The 17,156-nt window shown below is 37.1% G+C and overlaps 1 protein-coding gene across 1 annotated transcript in view; it reads left to right on the top strand.

The window, feature by feature from the left end:
- Nucleotides 1-102: 102 nt before the first annotated feature.
- The window catches only part of eif2ak4 (eukaryotic translation initiation factor 2 alpha kinase 4), a 32,375-nt gene continuing 15,321 nt past the window's right edge, over nt 103-17,156 (top strand). Inside the window, exons 1-24 of the mRNA XM_015373709.1 lie at nt 103-439; nt 557-672; nt 4,276-4,378; nt 4,454-4,627; nt 4,888-4,968; nt 5,369-5,505; nt 5,583-5,683; nt 5,782-5,939; nt 7,169-7,707; nt 9,597-9,712; nt 9,985-10,139; nt 10,229-10,662; nt 10,764-10,836; nt 12,506-12,598; nt 13,435-13,557; nt 13,640-13,744; nt 13,827-13,890; nt 13,991-14,070; nt 14,157-14,258; nt 14,343-14,393; nt 14,485-14,721; nt 16,085-16,160; nt 16,463-16,584; nt 16,826-16,875. Of these exons, the coding sequence (XP_015229195.1) occupies nt 311-439; nt 557-672; nt 4,276-4,378; nt 4,454-4,627; nt 4,888-4,968; nt 5,369-5,505; nt 5,583-5,683; nt 5,782-5,939; nt 7,169-7,707; nt 9,597-9,712; nt 9,985-10,139; nt 10,229-10,662; nt 10,764-10,836; nt 12,506-12,598; nt 13,435-13,557; nt 13,640-13,744; nt 13,827-13,890; nt 13,991-14,070; nt 14,157-14,258; nt 14,343-14,393; nt 14,485-14,721; nt 16,085-16,160; nt 16,463-16,584; nt 16,826-16,875 (3,419 nt within the window). The 5' untranslated portion in view covers nt 103-310. The remainder of the gene's footprint in view (nt 440-556; nt 673-4,275; nt 4,379-4,453; nt 4,628-4,887; nt 4,969-5,368; nt 5,506-5,582; nt 5,684-5,781; nt 5,940-7,168; nt 7,708-9,596; nt 9,713-9,984; nt 10,140-10,228; nt 10,663-10,763; nt 10,837-12,505; nt 12,599-13,434; nt 13,558-13,639; nt 13,745-13,826; nt 13,891-13,990; nt 14,071-14,156; nt 14,259-14,342; nt 14,394-14,484; nt 14,722-16,084; nt 16,161-16,462; nt 16,585-16,825; nt 16,876-17,156) is intronic.

Below are 17,156 nucleotides of genomic sequence, written 5' to 3'. Positions count from 1 at the left end.
ACGAACCGCAGAAGAGGTAGAGCACTGATTGGCGCCCTCTAGAGGCCATTTTTGGAAAAACAACTTGGTGACGTTTTTCCTGCGACACACGCAGCAGTTTGCATCAGCCATGCGCCAGGTTCACTGTTGTTATGGTTGGTCCTCAACAGTTTTGAACTGCAGATTAAAAACTAACGCAACTTCCTTTCGCTACGTCGAGTGTTTAAAGCGCTAAAGTTGGAGCTTTCTGAAGTATTTTAGCGCGTGCTTCGGTAGCTCCTGGTCTTCCTCTTTCTGACGGTCGCTGCCATGTAGTTGTAGAGGCAGGAGAATGAGCGGTCAGCACACTCCTACAGATCGGACAGAGGACTACACTGTGCAGCAGGAGCATGAACTAGAAGCTCTTGCTTCTATCTTTGGAGATGATTTCCAGGATCTGCGAAACCAGGACCCTTGGAAGGTAACTGAGGGGGTTTACCTGATTACATTGGTTTGAGCTCAAAATTATGAGCTAAACTTAGTATTCCTCTTCTTTTGAGTATGATAAGCAGCAGTAATAACCATAAATCATTTCCAGGTTAAAAGGCCTCCAGAGGTGCACCTCTGCCTGCGGCCCAATGGTCTGAATAATGGAGAGGAATGCTACGTGACTGTGGAGCTGTTGGTGAAATGCCCTCCCACTTATCCGGACGTGTGAGTTCACTTCTGAGCTTTTTTTTTGGCTCCAAGGCGTTCTTACCATCTGTGACCAGCTGCTCCAAAGAAAACCTAAACAAAAAGATATCCTCCACATATACACTTTAATAAGTTGTTACATTCATGCAGATTTAGCACAGTTTCTATCTTAGTTAAATAACATGCTGCTATCATTTTGCACATCTTGCTGCTATTTTCTAATGTCCATTACTGTAAAGATATCCATAGCTGTTTAATGATCGTTTATTATCCAGGTGCACAGTTTTTATATTGTTAAATCAATTTACAGAACAGTATTTTTATCTTGATCACTATTATGTTATTCTTTTATATTTTCCTAATGTCCACATTTGTGTGAAAATTTTGTCTATAATCTTTTTGCTGTTGTAAACACCAGATAGTCTATTTCATTCTACTCTTTTCTAAACCCAGATTAGTGCTGCAACTAATGATTATTTTGCAAATCTTAAAATTATTTTTTCAAGTAATTGATCAATAATCAGGTATCCAAAGGTACCTTAAATAAGCTTTTTTATTAAATTAATCCAGGTGACAGTAAAAGTTTTTTTTTACAGTGTCCTGTCTGGCAATGTGGCAATAAGAATAATTGTCTTGATGCCAGCCAAAAAGAGCCCAACAGATTTTACTTTCACAAGTTTAGCAGTAAAAGTTTTCCACATGAGGAGTTCTGGATAGAGCATATTGACAGATGACATTTTTTCTTTTTTTCTTTTTTATTACCGGTATTTTGAATGCAAAATATTTACATATTTGTTTTAAATGTTGGTATAATTACTGCTCTAATTGGATCACTATCAGCTAATGGTATGTTTTATAGTCTCTATACTCCAGTTAACAATCGATTACTAAATTAGTTGACGATTATTCCAATAATAGATCAATCAAGATTAATTGTTTCAGCCCTAACCCAGATACATAAATAGTATGAAAAACAAGTTCTTGTTTTTTTCTCATTTGTTTTGCTGATGACTAGAAAAATAATTTATGATCGCTTTTATCAAAGCAGCTGATTGAACAAAACATAGTTCACACATTTTCAGATAATTGATAAGAATAGGGCTGAAATAATTATTGGAATAATTGTGATTAATCGATTATTGAAAAAAACTCACCAAATAATTTATAAATAATCGATTAGTTGTTTACTGGAGTATAGAGACTTTAAATTATACCTGTTACGGACAGAGTGGCCCAGAGCAGTAATTACATCAAAGTTGTAAAAAAAAATCTATATAAACATTTTGCAGTTAAGATAAAAAAAAAAAAAAAAAAAAGTAGTATGCTCTATCCAGAACTCCAACTTAAGTGGAAAAGTTTTAGTTTCACCTGGTTTAGTTTCGTAAAAAGTCTTCTTTAAGGAACCTTTCCCTATCCGATTATTAATATACGTATATATATCGACATATATATATTCTACAGATTAATCAATTTGCAAAATAATCGTTAGTTGCAGCCCTAGATAAGAAATCACACAATATATATTCTTACTTTTGGGATGCATTTGTAGGTTTAAGAATCCATCTTTGTAAAACTTATCATAACTGCTGTTAAAACTGACCAACATGGGCAGACAAAGGTTAATCATAATGCTGAATTCTTTAGCAAGACAATTAAAAGTGCTTTACATAACAGGAAAACACAGTTAAAAATAGCTACATAGGTATCGATCAGAAAGGTTACAGGCCTACCTGTCGATGTTCTTTAAAAAGCTCTGAACTGGTCTGGAATTCGATGAATTTACAATGCTGTCGTAACATTTTATAATATTGTTCTTCCCTGTCTAACATATTTGTGTGATTAATGTTAATCTTTGATTGACTGATGCATTGATTGAATTCACTTCAGTTTATTTGTATAACCCTAATTCATAACACATATAATTTCCAGGCCCTTCACAGATGCAATGAGATTTAATCATTCAGATAGAATTGGTTTAGAAATGTTCTATCCAAAGAAATATATATATATATATATATATATATATATATATATATATATATATATATATATATATTTATTTTTTAACTATGGGCTACATTATATAGGAGATAATGTGCTTTCAGTTCTTCATTGAGTTCAAAGATTGTTTCTATTAATGCATCAAACCGTGTCTTTAACCTTTTGAGGTGTTACATTGGTATAATGTATATTTAATCTCCCTTTGGGATTAATAGTGCGTTTTTGAATAGAATTTTAAATGTGCATCATTCAGGTTAATGCATTTAATGGCTGAACAGCTGATATTCAGTACTTCATGTAATCTGGTTTCTTTCGACTGTGCCTGGTTGGTTTATCTGGTTTCTTTGTTCTTTTTTTAACTTGACCTTGGTGAGTTATACTAAAATCCCTTAAAATCACGAGAATAAGTCAACAAAGGTATTGCTTTTTTTTTTTATTGTATAAAAATCTTCTCTTATATAGTAGAACATAGTTTTGACACTGAAAATGCAGGAAATAAAAATTGTTGTTACTAAAAATATGTACATACTTAATAAGCAAGATACATATCCAATTAGACAAAATACAGTTTTTAAGGATTATATGTGGAGTTTAGTAATGTGGAGACATGGCAACAAATGATTACTAAAAAAAGGAATTTTTTTAGTAATCTACCACATTATTTTTCGTTTCCACTCAACAAAACACCTTTTTAATGGTCATTCTGGTTAATTGATGTGCATTTATATGGTCATTTCAGGCTGTTTTGAAATCATCAGTATGATCAAATAGGTAAAAGCAAAAAGACACATAGCTAACTATGTTTTTCTATTAAAAACTCCACATATGCAAAACATATATGGGGCAATATTTAGTTTTTTGCTAATCTTACATTTAAATATTGTAAGCAAATAGGGAAGAGATTAGATTTTTTTTCTTTTTTTTTATCTGAATTACATCGTATGGTTTTCATTTTCAAAATCATAGTTTTTATTATCCAGTGTAATTTTTTTTACTGCACTAGTGGCTCGTTTTTGTGACAGTAGGCTGACAGGAAAGTAGGTATGAGAGAGGGGAAGAGACATGCAGCAAAGGACCACTGGTCAGATTCGAACCCATCGAGGACTAAAGCCTCCATACATGGGTCGTGCGCACTAACCACTGCGCCACCTGCACACCCATTAGCCAGCGTATTTAATCATTGTGTTTTTTAAGTTGTTGACAGAAGCAGGATTTGACTCTAAACCTATGGTTAAAAGCATTGATAGCGTACAATCTGGTTGCCTCTAATTAAAGCCAGTTATGTGTTTGCCATGGCTTTGATGACTGAAAAGTTACACATACATCAAGCGCAGTGCTTGATAAGAGAAGTGAATTATAATTTTTAGTAATGTTAAGCACAACAATTAGAAAATAAAGCTTAACAAACTTACAGATTTGACTAAAATCATAAGAGCAGACATCTAGATTTGATCCAATGGAATCACAGAATCAGGACAGGAGCTAAGATGTCTTAGGGATTCATTAGGGAGCCTCCCACATCCCTGTTTGTGTTTTGGCTGAAAGAATTTAAAATAATCCATTGTTGAGGTTGAGTCCCATCTTAAGGTGAGGAATCTCAATACCGTCTGACACCAACAGGTCTCCGGAGTTGGAGCTAAAAAATGCCAAAGGTCTTTCAAACGAGAACCTCCTAAACCTCCAGAGCCAGCTGACCAAGCTGGCAGCAGCAAGATGCGGAGAGGTGAGAACGCACCGAAACACGCAGTTTCAAAATATTATGTTTTTTGGTTGTTAAATTGTTTTCTTGCTCTAACAGGTGATGATTTATGAACTAGCGGACCATATCCAGGGTTTCCTTAGCGAGCACAACAAACCCCCGCCCCGATCCTTTCATGAAGAGATGCTAAAGAACCAAAGAAGGGAGCAGGAGAAAAGGGCCCAGGAGGAGCAACGCAGGATGGACCAGCAGCGGAAGCAGGAGGAGGAGATGGTGAGGGAAAGGGAAAAGAGACACTCTTTCACATCCAAGATGGTACTCTGAAGTTATTTGTCTGGTCTCTTTAGTAACAGCTAAAGCATAATCTGTTTTTTTTAGGTAGCTTCTCTGTGAAGTTTTTAAACATTGGCACTCTAGATAAAAGGCAGAAAATCTTATTCTGATTTCAGATTGAAATAATCCAGACCTCCACACTTGTCTGCTTTCACTGTATTTTGTGTCCATTAAGTTGAGTTTATTGTTCATTCTTGTAGGAAAAAGAGATCATGGCTGTAATCCAAAGGAGAGAAGAGGAGAAACGAGAGGAAAAGAGAAGAAAAGAAATGGCAAAACAGGTGTTTGTCATATAAACACAGCAAAACACACATTATCAAACACACACAGCTTTGCTTTCATGATTTATGGGGATATTTCATTGATTTACAGCTGAGGTGGGAGACTCTGTCCTTAGGACAAAAATCAGTCGTATACTGCACAAATCTGGCCTTTATGGAAAAAAGCCATTTCTTAATGTAATACATAAGTCTTGTTTAACATTTGCTACAATCACCTGGGAGACACAGCAGACATGTGGAAGAAGGTGCTCTGATCAGATGAAACCAAAATCTAACTGTCTGGCAATGATGCAAAACTTTATGTTTGGCATAAAAGCAACCCAGCAACCCTACAATGGAATGGTTCATAAATAAACACTGCTGTATTGACACTGCTGGTTCAATTTATTTATGTTCACAGGAGCGACTAGAGATTGTAGAGCACCCATCCTCTGTGTTAGGGAGTCCACCCAGCCCTGTTGGACCAACAGCTGAGCTGACCGAGGCCAAGAAAGGCGTTGCCAACCGTCGTCGCACCACCTCTAATACACGCCACAGGTATAGCACCTTCTCAAATAATACCCTGCTGTCACTTTTACCACAATATGACCTTGAAGTCTCTTTGTTTTTTTAAGACGAGACACAGTTAATGAAGATAACCACCGCAGCCAGGAGCTTCTTCACTTTAACAGCAGTGTTTTTGGAGAACTTGTTGTCCATAAGGGGAAGAGTTTAGGTGAGACCATGCAGAATTAGTACAAGAAGTATTTTCTCCTATCCTGCATATTTTGCAAAGTAAGCCATAACAGAACATGAATGCTTGTTTTCGGACAGGTGAAAGCGAGCGACTTGGACGGAGCGTTTATTGCGGTTTTGAAGTAAATTCTGGAGAGTTTTCTGTGATCTATGAGTGGTCGCTGCACTGGAGCAAGAAGATGGGGAAGTTCTTTACCAGCCAGGAGAAAGGAAAGATTGAGGCCTGTAAAAAGCAGGCAAGTAAACAGTCTGTTGTTTCTATTACGAAAGTTAGCATTTTAATAATGTATTTGGTGAGGATGTCCCCATCAAGACTTTTGGTCAAACATTTTAACCCCAGTAATTAAGACCAGTCTTGTACTGATGTTGTTTGTGTATAATTTCCAAATACATGCCTAGAATCGTAGTCCACGTAGTATTACTTTGTCTAAATTAGTGCTGTGATTGTTTCCCACTCACTCAGCTCACTGAGTGATGTTCTGGAAGCTTCTCAGACTCGGAAATATTTTCCCAGCCAGAGATTCTGCAGAACACAGGATTCCTGTGCTGCCTGGAAAAGGCTAGCATTTTATTTCAGTATTCTTCAGCTGCAGTAATGGAATAATTCAGTAAATTATTTAAATATATTTTCATTTTTTATTCTTAAAAATTATTCCCCATCCCAATTGTTCAAATACTGTTTACTTACTCAGGCCCTACCTTCCTTGTGTTGTTTTCCCTTAATTCCGTGTGTCCTTCTTTATTTCCCATGACCATTTCCCTCCTCTTCTGTCCTTTCTCTTTTATGTGTACCTCATTACTTTCTTCCTCATCATCCTTTCATCATGTCCATCCTTGTCAATTAAATTCTGTTTTTTTTTTTAAATACTGCCGATTCACAACACAGGTCATCTTAAGGCACTTTACAGAACTAATGCAGTCAGATTGGTTTAAGTTTCTGTCAAGGAGAATTAGTTGACTGAATGGGGCAACAATTTTGGCTTGCATTTAAATGTTTACTTATCAGCAATCCCTGCATGCATGCAGCAACCATGGAGAGGAAAACTCCCTTTTATCAGGAAGAAACCTCCAGCAGAACCAGGGTCAGAGTGAGCGGCCATCTGCTAAAGCAGACTGGGGTTCAGGGAGATAGAAACAGACATAGAAAAGGAAGTAGATATACAAAAGGTGACTTTAACCAGCTCCACAGGCGGCCCCTTGCAGTAAAGACACAGCCAAGCAGACGAGCTCTTATCCACTTCTCGTGTATTCTTTATTTCCCTTTTTTTCTTTTTTGTATTCTTTCCTTTCTCCCTCCATCAGCACCTAAGCTATTACCCCTCGTTTTACTTTACTTCCTTTCTTCCTGTTTCCTCCTCAATGCACTTTTATTTTGTCGTAAAAAAAATGACCTATGTTGGATTAACTGGATTATGAAAGCTGTTAGCCAGAAGTACTGATTTTCTTTTCGTTAAATTACTTGTAGATTCACGCAGCAGAGAATGAGTTCAACTCCCTCCTGCGCCTAGATCACCCAAACTTGGTGCACTATTTAGCGCTGAGCTCCATTGAAAAGGAGGACTGCATAGATGTGAACCTGCTGGTTGAGCACGTGCCTGGGATCAACCTGAACCAAAGCCTGGCAAGCCAGACCCCAGTTCCTCTGGATAAACTCTGCCATTATACGGCTCAGCTGTTGGCTGCCCTCAACTACCTTCACTCTAACTCTGTGGTCCACAAACAGCTGGGGGCCTCCAGCGTCCTGGTAGACTCAGAGGGAACCATTAGACTGACTGACTATAGCCTATCCAAAAGCTTTGCTGATATCTGCAAAGAAGACATTTTCGAACAAGCCCGGGTCCGTTTTTCGGAAGATACAGCATTGCCAACAAAAACTGGGAAGAAGGGGGATGTGTGGAACCTGGGGCTGATGCTGCTGGCGCTGAGTCAGGGCAAAGAGGTGAAGGAGTTTCCAGTTACTGTACCAAGCAGCCTGCCTGCTGATTTTCAGGATTTCCTCAACAGGTTTGTATAAATAGTTTGTTTACACTATTATCATATTAATGTTAAATACTACTAGTCCTAAAAAAAAAAAATAAAAAAAAAAATCCTTTCTGTGGCTGAAGACGTTTCAGGTTGCTCAATTTATTTCAGTCATGCAGTGACCAGCTCATGGTTGTATCTTCAATGTCAGAAGATAAACCTTTAGGCCATGAAAAAGATTTTTGTCTTTGAGGAGGGATACATTTTTAGGCATTCACCGAGCAAAAGAAAAACTCTTTCCTTATTAGAGATAGACTGATACAGTTTTTTCAAGGCCACTGCCCATTATTTTGACATCAGTCTAATCAATACCTGATATGTGCTGCCAGTTTTTTGAGCCTATTCTTGAAGCTGATTTTGCTATTTTTTCTACATTAACATGATAAAAATGAAGAAAAAAAATGTTCCAGCTGTTTATCAACTCAACTGAACTCAAACTTTATTTATAAAGCACATTAAAACAACGGGGGTTGACCAAAATGCTGTACTGATATTACAGTTGCAGGAAATAAGGTAAAGACTTAAACGCTAAGCTACATAAAGAATGCAATATAATATAATGAAAATAAAACAGAATGAAATAAGTTAAAATAAGAAAAAGTAAGTTGTTTTTTTTTGCCAGATGTCCACTTAGACCTGATTAATTTCAATGTATTGGTCTGTCTATAATCCTTATCCATCTGACCAGTTTTCCTTTATGTTTAAGGGTGAATTAACACCAGCCCTGTTCAGTCTGCTTTAATCGGACCATCATTTGTTTGGCCAGAAGGTTCGGTTCATTTAAAATGGAACTCTGATGTGGACCAAAAAAAACGAACTCGGGTTTGCCTTAAAACCTAGCAGCTACTGTCTCAGTTGAAGTGAACTCTGGCACAGTGAGGATAGAGATCTGTCAAGCGGACTCCAAAAACTGTAATTGTACGTTAATTGCGTAATAATACAAATGAAGTTTTTCATATAATAAAAATACCTTGCTGGACGCATAAGACTGTTTAGGAAAAGGTTCAATCTGGTTCTGTTAAATAAATATGAGATGGAAGAATGCTGGTGAATTGTGAAATTAAAAATGTAACACATGCAAACATTGTGTATAATTATCTAAATATATTTATATTTACATTTTAAGTATAATTAGGTGCTCATGTCTGAAAAGGGGGTATGAAAATGTGCAGGCAGACAGTGACATTTTGTTAGAACTGGGGTAATGTGGTCATGCTTTCTGGTGCTGTTGTTATACAGTAATAACACTGTTTGGTTTTGCCATAAAGATACCATTATCTCTCAAGGAGACAATATTATCTCTTAGTGATAGACATACTGACTTTTGGAAGGATTTGAGCAGGTGAGTTTTAATGTTATTTACAGCTCCTTGTAAACCCACAATGATAACAACATAAAGGTAGGGCTGAAACAATTGATCTGATTAATCTTAATTAATCGATTAATCGTTAACTGGATTATAGAGACTATAAAACAGAGACAGAGAGACCCACTTAGAGCAGTAATTATATCAAAATTGTAAAAAAAAAATATATATATAAACATTTTATATTTAAGATTTTAAAAAAATGTTTTAGTTTGTCAGTATTTTATATCAAGTCGTAAAGTTTTTGTTTCACCTGGTTTAATTTTGTAAAAGATCTTCTGTAGATAGATAAAGGGCTGTTTGAAAAAACACACGTCAAGACATTTTGAGACAAAACTCACCTCCAGAAATCCTAATATCCTAATAAGAAATCCTTAATATAATTTATTTAAAAAATGTATTTGATAGTATTTCTAACTTTGAAATGTCGATGTGATGTTTTAACTAGAATCAAAGACTTTCATTCTTCATTAAAATGCTTGATGGCCACTGTATTTTGTTTTAGATGTATCTGCTTGAATGATGCTGACCGCTGGACAACTCAACAGCTTTTGGAGCACTCTTTCCTTAAGCCTCCTTCACCTAAAAACCTACCTCAGTACCAGGACAACAGCCCAGATGGTGAGTGAGGCGAAATGACAGCTTCTGACATTGAACAAAGACGTTAAACAGAGCAAATTTAATTGAAACGACCTGTAACTAGACGGTTTAATGACAGATAGCTTCAATGTGGAAATTTCTGGATTAACACACCAAATACGATTATTTTTGGCTGGTAACATACAAAAGACGTATATACTCTGTGTTATTGTAAAAATATTGTGTTCTGAAAGATTTTTGGTGATAGGCGACCATTTAAATCTTGCATTACGTAATATTTTCCCTTGTTCCAGATCTGGCAGTGGACTTTGGGTCGACTGTTGTTCCCCGTAGCCACATCCTCGATGCTCCCTTCAGCTCAGGGCTGCAGAGGCAGTTTTCTCGCTACTTTGATGAGTTTGAGGAACTGCAGCTTCTGGGAAAAGGAGCCTTTGGAGCAGTAATTAAGGTAAACTGCACCCTTTTTTTTTTCAAATAAAATTTAAGCAAGCTTTAACTTGACAATAAATCTGCATTTTCTTCTGTTTTGATGCACAGGTTCAAAACAAACTGGATGGTTGTTACTATGCTGTCAAGCGAATCCAGGTCAATCCAGCCAGTAAACAGTTCAGGCGGATCAAAGGGGAGGTGACGCTGCTCTCCCGTCTGAACCATGAAAACATTGTCCGCTATTACAACGCCTGGATCGAGCGGCACGAGTTGCCCTCCACGGGAGTGCTGAGCAACAGTGACAGCTCAGAGCCTCAGAGCACTCCATGTAAACATGTGCAGCGCTGTGATCCACCGCGGCGCCTCAACGAGCTCGGCCTGCCTGACAACGTAGAGGACCTCGCCCCGCCCCCAGCTCTGTCGAGCTCTGTGGAGTGGTCCACCTCCATTGAGAGGTCCTCCAGTGCCAAGTGCAGCGGACACCAGTCGAGTGACGAGGACGAAGATGACTATGATGACGATGTATTTGGTGCATCGTTTTTGTAAGTTTCAGGGTTAGAGTTTTGGTAAAAAGTTTTTTCTTTTGTACAGAATTTGGACACATTCCTAATGTTTCTTTTCTTCTATTTTAATCTCTTTTCAGGCCTTCAGATAGCGAATCAAGGAGTGACATCATCTTTGAAAATGGGGATGACAGCACAGATGAGATGTCCCAGGTCTGAACATTTTCTTCATGTTCATGAATTCGTCTGTGTTTTAATGTCTTCTATAAAACAGTTTGTCATTTTTATGCATCTATAGCGAGTTAATAATTTAGTTATATTAATTAAGTGAAAGCTGATAGTGGAATCTATAAATAAACTCTGTGTAGAACGTCAAAAAAATTCTGTAGTAAGAACAATCTGAAACCATGTGTTTCCTTTTTAGATAAATAGTAAATTAACTAAATTTGTCATATAATGACACTTGTCCTCAAAAGCCCTTCAGTGTTTTTCTGTTCTTTGAAATTGTATCATGGATAGATGATTACCGCTGTCAACATGTCATTGTTTTATTGCTTGGTTGACACTTCTTTCTTGTGTCAGAAAGAAGTGCATTTTTCATGTGTTTGAAACAGAGCATGCATTGGTACAGGCAATCTTTTTGCAGCTACAACTGACATTGAGTGCTGAAATAATTCTTTTCATGTCGTTTATTCCGCACAATTAACACACGTGCATTTTTGCTGTCAAATAAGTATTTTACTTTCCTTTAGATTGCCTTGGTGAGCAAAAGAAATTCATAAAAGTCTCTAAAAAATTACCATTTTGTAACTCATTTGCTAAGGAACTTCATGGCTTCAACAATACTTCAAATGACTTAACACTCTCCATATCCAATATGAATGTAGGCTATATATTAAATCCACTTTTGTCATTGATGATGATATAGCAATCTTTATGACATTTAGTTTTCTTGTAAAATTATTTTTGCGTTGTTTTTTTCATTGGTAGCAGTAGGAAAATGTCACACACATGTCACAACACATAGTCCTTAAACTACAGGAAACGGGTCCTGGAAAGTCCTTAAAACTTACATTTAATTTTAGTTTAACCAGATTTGGGAACCCTGGATATAGATCAGCTTATAATAGGGATGGATAAAAAAACACACACACAAAGCTGACATATTTATATTTTGAGAATTTCTACCATTGGTAGATTCATGCATCATTTGAGTGACATGCAGGCTCTGCAGCAATAATCCACACTTGGGACAAATGCCTTGCCCAGAAGCACATCAGATGACAGAAATGGAAGATGGATTTAAACCCAGTTTTCAGACTGCAATATCAATACTATTCCCATTGAATCAACTCCTATCCTGTTTTTTATGATCACTGAACCTTGCCTTTCTTGTCTTTTTGCTAGCCACACCTAATATTCACCGCTACTCTGCTCTGTTCTGTTCTATTCTTGCTGGGGTGTCCCGTCAGCTTTTTAATTTCGGATACGATGCCGATATTGCAATTTTGAGAAAAGACTGATACAGATATTGACCCGATATAATTTTAGCACGAGTCATACATGCTTCTACTAGTTATTTTTTACTGTAGAATTTTAGGAAAGGTTTGATCAAATTATGTTATTAAAACAGAGAACAATTAACCCAGGTGATATTGACCAATTGGTTACACACATTTTAAACAGAAGCAGATTTTTTTTTCTATTAGCATGACAATATTGAAGATTTTAGATATAGGCTGATAAAATCTGATCAGGGTTTTTTTTTTTTGCCAAATATCGGACCGATGTCCGATATTAATAGTGGAAGGGGACACCACTAATTCTTGCAGTGGTGAGTATACAGGCTGGAGCCATTGATATAATGTTTTTTTATCTCCAGATGGAGCCAAGAGAAACGCCGGCGACAACCGACACAACTGGGACCTCAGACTCTGATCGTCATCTTTCTATAGCGCATTACTTGTACATACAGGTACATTTTTTTGTTTCTTTTCTTCTGATTGATATTTTGTAACAATAAAGTCGAGGGAAGCTTGTTTGAAACATCTAAGAGAGCCTTTATAGAACATTTAAGCATTACTCATAGGTTTCAGATCCATTCATTGCATAGAGATTCAATTGTTTAAAGACCTAATTTTGATAACATATTGTACATTTTATCAATACTGGCATTAATAAGTTGCAGATCAGGGGACTCCCATTGATCCAGTTAAAAGTCACTTTTGAAATAGAGAGTGACTTAATTAAAAAAGACTTTTAGAATAGTTAGTCCTACAAAAATTAGTTTTTACCATATAACCCAACAAGGTCCCGTGTTCTTTTAAGAAGGTACTTGAATGATAAGAAAGAAGGCATAATTTTCTTACCGCAAACTTTCTCAGCGGAGATTATTAATGTTTTAATAGATTTGTATATAAGATGTGTGTTTTTAAATGGGCTTTTAGCTTAGTTTTAGATTATTAACTAGGAGATAACTTTCTTTCTCGTTTTAATGTACTTTGTTGCCTGGTTTTGAATTATATTTTATGTTTCATTTATATATTTTACTATTATAATACAAAGATTGTAGTTTACCTTTGGTATTTGTTTTTTCCTTTTCATTTTTCCTATCTGTTTTAGATTTATAGCTCATTACTGTTGCAGACTCGCTTCTTATATTTTGTTTTTCTCCTAATAATTATTGTTAAAAACACAGCTGTGTTTCTAAACCCCTTAGTTGTTTTGTCTGATTTAAAGCACTTTGTTTTTGTTTCTGTATATGAAAGTGTTTTTAATTAAATGCTGATTTATTGATTGTGGCCCTGACAGATGGAATACTGTGAAAAGAGCACTTTAAGAGACACAATAGATCAAAGTTTGTACCTGGACAGGAATCGGTTATGGAGGTTGTTCAGGGAGATCCTGGATGGTCTTGCTTACATTCATGAGCAGGTTTGGAACTTTCTAAATGAACTCTAGCATACTTCTTAAATCATTATTTTCTTTGTTTCTTAAGTTCTTTGTTCTTTTTCAGGGTATGATTCATAGGGACTTGAAGCCTGTGAACATCTTCCTTGATTCCCAGGATCATGTAAAAATCGGAGACTTCGGCCTGGCCACAGATCATCCTGCTAATGTTGTACGTAGTAAATATTTACCTAATTGAAGTAAAGAAAAAAATTTGGTCATAGTCTGAGCTTTTTAAAAATGTGTTTTATCAGGCAGCAGGCAAATTTGAGCTGGAAGATAGCGGCTCTGTTGGGGCGCCCAAACCAGACCCTTCAGGTGCAGTTTTGTTTTAACAAAAACTTGTAAAGCTCCGATATCTGTGCAGGTTAATGCCCCACCCTAACACCTGCAGTTGGTTTTGTATGATTTCCTTTAGGTAACATGACAGGGATGGTTGGAACAGCCCTATATGTCAGTCCAGAGGTCCAGGGTAACACCAAAGCCACATATAACCAGGTAAGACAATCAAATTAACTTTCATGGCCCAACCACAATCCATCAGTTTGTTGTCTTCTTAATTGTCTTTTTTTTTCTCCCAACAGAAAGTTGACCTGTTTAGCCTGGGTATCATACTCTTTGAGATGTCCTACAGGCCTTTTGTGACCGGTGCAGAGCGCATCTCCGTCCTGAGCCAGCTACGGATGGTACGTCATGATGAGCAAATTAAGCTAAAGGCTGTGATCCAAATTGGACTTCTTATTCACTTGTACCCCTTTTTAACACTTTAGGAGTCAATTTCTTTCCCAGAAGATTTTCCTGAACATGAGCAAGGAACCCTGGTCAGAACTGCTTTACAGATTCTAGTTTCATTCTCTAACCAATACTTTTAAAGTTGCAGTTTGAAGTCGTGTTTTCATTTTTCACTGTTAGAGGAAGGTAATAGAGTGGCTGCTGAAGCACGACCCGGCCCTTCGACCCACCGCTCAGGAGTTGCTGAAGAGCGAGCTGCTGCCACCGCCTCAAATGGAGGAGTCCGAGCTGCATGAGGTGCTGCAGCACACCATGGCTAATATCAACGGCAAGGCCTACCGCACCATGGTTGGACAGTTGTTTTCACAAAACACCTCACCAGTCATGGATTATGCTTATGACATGGACATGCACAAGGTATGTATGCTTCCCAAAATAATGTTTTACATTCTCATTCAAGAAATCTATACAAAGGTTGAGCTGTTGACCAATCACAGATTTTATAGACTAAACACTCTATAAAATCGGTTATCTGCCATATACTAATATTAACACACTAATATTAAATTAATAGAAAACAAAGATTTTATAGTCAGATAATACATAAATCAATTCCTTTATTCGTTTCATAGTCCAGTGACTAGAGACCAAAAAAATGTCAGTTTTTGTCACAATATCGCTGTGATCTGGTTATTGTTTTTCAGATAGCAGTCTAATTTCTGCATGCATGGTGACTCACATAGACGTTTGGACACATTGTTAATAAGAGAGAGGGAAAAAAACAAAACAAAAAGGTTGTCAGAAACGACTAAGCCTCAACCTCAGACGTATGTCGGTTCATTTTTGTGGAATGCTCTTACATGCAATTCAAGCTCTGCAGAGATTTTCATCAGGATCCTACAGTGCAGGCTCTACTGTTAAAAAATATTATTATTTTAGATCTAAATATTTTATATTATTTTCTTCTTGAATCTCCGATAATATCCAGGCTGTTGCAATGGCAGGACATTGTATAGCCAGCTGGATTTTGTATTACTCAAAGTACACAACCAATGTAGCCCACAATACATAATTTCAAATCTCACAAAATATTTTGATCCTGTATAGAGATCCTAGAATTCTCTTGGGACAGACTGATATTCTATGCTGCATTTCATTGTCATTTTAACATGTGGAAATGATCTAAAACTTCACTTGGCACTGGATCCTATTTTATATCTGTCGAAACTGATCAGACCCAAACTAGCTAGAAAATGCAGATACATCCCTTTTTTTGAGGGTTTGTCAAATGAAAGCCAATGTTTTGTAGAGCATTCCACCGTTGCTGCAGATGACTTTTATTTGTCTTTGGGCTCCTTGAATAGGTTGCCAGTCCATCACTTTGTTATAACATAATTATTCTTATTAAATGTTTCTATTTCTCCTGAAAGGGTCACTTTTAAAATGGCTACAGCGTAGGAACAGATTTTAGTTCCAAACTCTCCTTCCTGTAAGGGGATTTTGACAATGAAGTAAATCATTGTAAATATTACCTAAATAACCTAAAATCTGTCTAATTATTTTGATTAAAAGAAATATTATTTTTGACCTTTGCTAAAGTTGTTCCTTCAATATTAATAGAAGCAGAGCAAATCTATTTCCCTCCTATGTGTTTTTCTCCTTTCTACCTGTAGATGTCAGTGCAGAGCCATTGTTTTCACCTTTATCCCATACTTGCAAACATTCAGTTTATGCCACAAAGACCTCTCTAACAAAGGTTATTTGTTTGTTCTCCCTTCAGGGCAGCTTCAACTTTGGCAGCGCCAAATTGCAGCAGCATGTGTACGAAAGCGTCACCAGAATCTTTAAGAAGCACGGTGAGCAGACCAGGCCTGTTAACGTGTGTGTTTGTGTGTGTGAGAACATGATTCCGTGTTTACTCTCCATCCCAGACTTCTTGCACCCCTTGACCTCCTGTTAGTCTGTTTTGAAGAGCCCAACATCTGGTCCAGTGTGAGTCTGCTAAACAATGGGCTCATTGTTGGGCAGCAGAGATTCTGTGCATGTGTTTGTGTTGCTTTTCATCTTCATGCTGTGCTTATTCTTATCTGTTTGTACACATCAGCTCCCCTTGGGTTTAGGTTTTGTGTTTTAGACATAATGCGTAATGTGTCCTCAGGTGCGGTACGTCTTCATACGCCACTGCTTCTGCCCAGAAACAGGAAGTTGTATGATGGCAGTGAGCTGGCCTGCTTCATGGACCACAGTGGAATGCTGGTCACTCTGCCCTTTGACCTTCGTGTGAGCCCTACAAACATACCACACACATTCACATGTGCGGATATCCATGCTTGCTCACTAATTATGCAGCCTTTCAAAGAAAATGCAAATGTCCACAGGTTGAGGCTGCAATCAGCAGCAGCCTCAGGAAACCCTGAGGACTAAATTATGGCGGCATACTGTGATTGATTACATCTAAGAATGCTCTGAATTTACTGTCATGGTTACGGCACACAGATTCTCAATTCTTTCTTCCCCTCAGATGGCGTTTGCAAGATTTGTTGCCCGAAACAATATAACACAACTGAAGAGGTAAAGTTGGTATTTAGTTATAATTGCTAAACACTTCCTGACATTGTAAAGTCAAAGTGAAATATTTTTTTTATATGCTATTGCCATTGTTTCATGTGTAATATGTTCTGTAGCTCATTTTGGTCATTTTGATTTATCAGCAACAGAATAAGGGGGGCGATTAGTAATTACTCAACAGAAATCACTAAAACCTTTTTTTTTTATGGTTTGAAACATAGATTTTTAATGCTGTGGTATTTGTCTTAATACTTGGTTTTGTCTCTGTTGCATGAATTACTGCA

This window comes from Cyprinodon variegatus, unplaced genomic scaffold, assembly GCF_000732505.1.
Source record: "Cyprinodon variegatus isolate N-32 unplaced genomic scaffold, C_variegatus-1.0 Scaffold91, whole genome shotgun sequence".
Lineage (NCBI taxonomy): Eukaryota > Metazoa > Chordata > Actinopteri > Cyprinodontiformes > Cyprinodontidae > Cyprinodon > Cyprinodon variegatus.
Note: the sequence above shows the minus strand (reverse complement) of the source record. Positions and strands in the feature narration are given on the sequence as shown.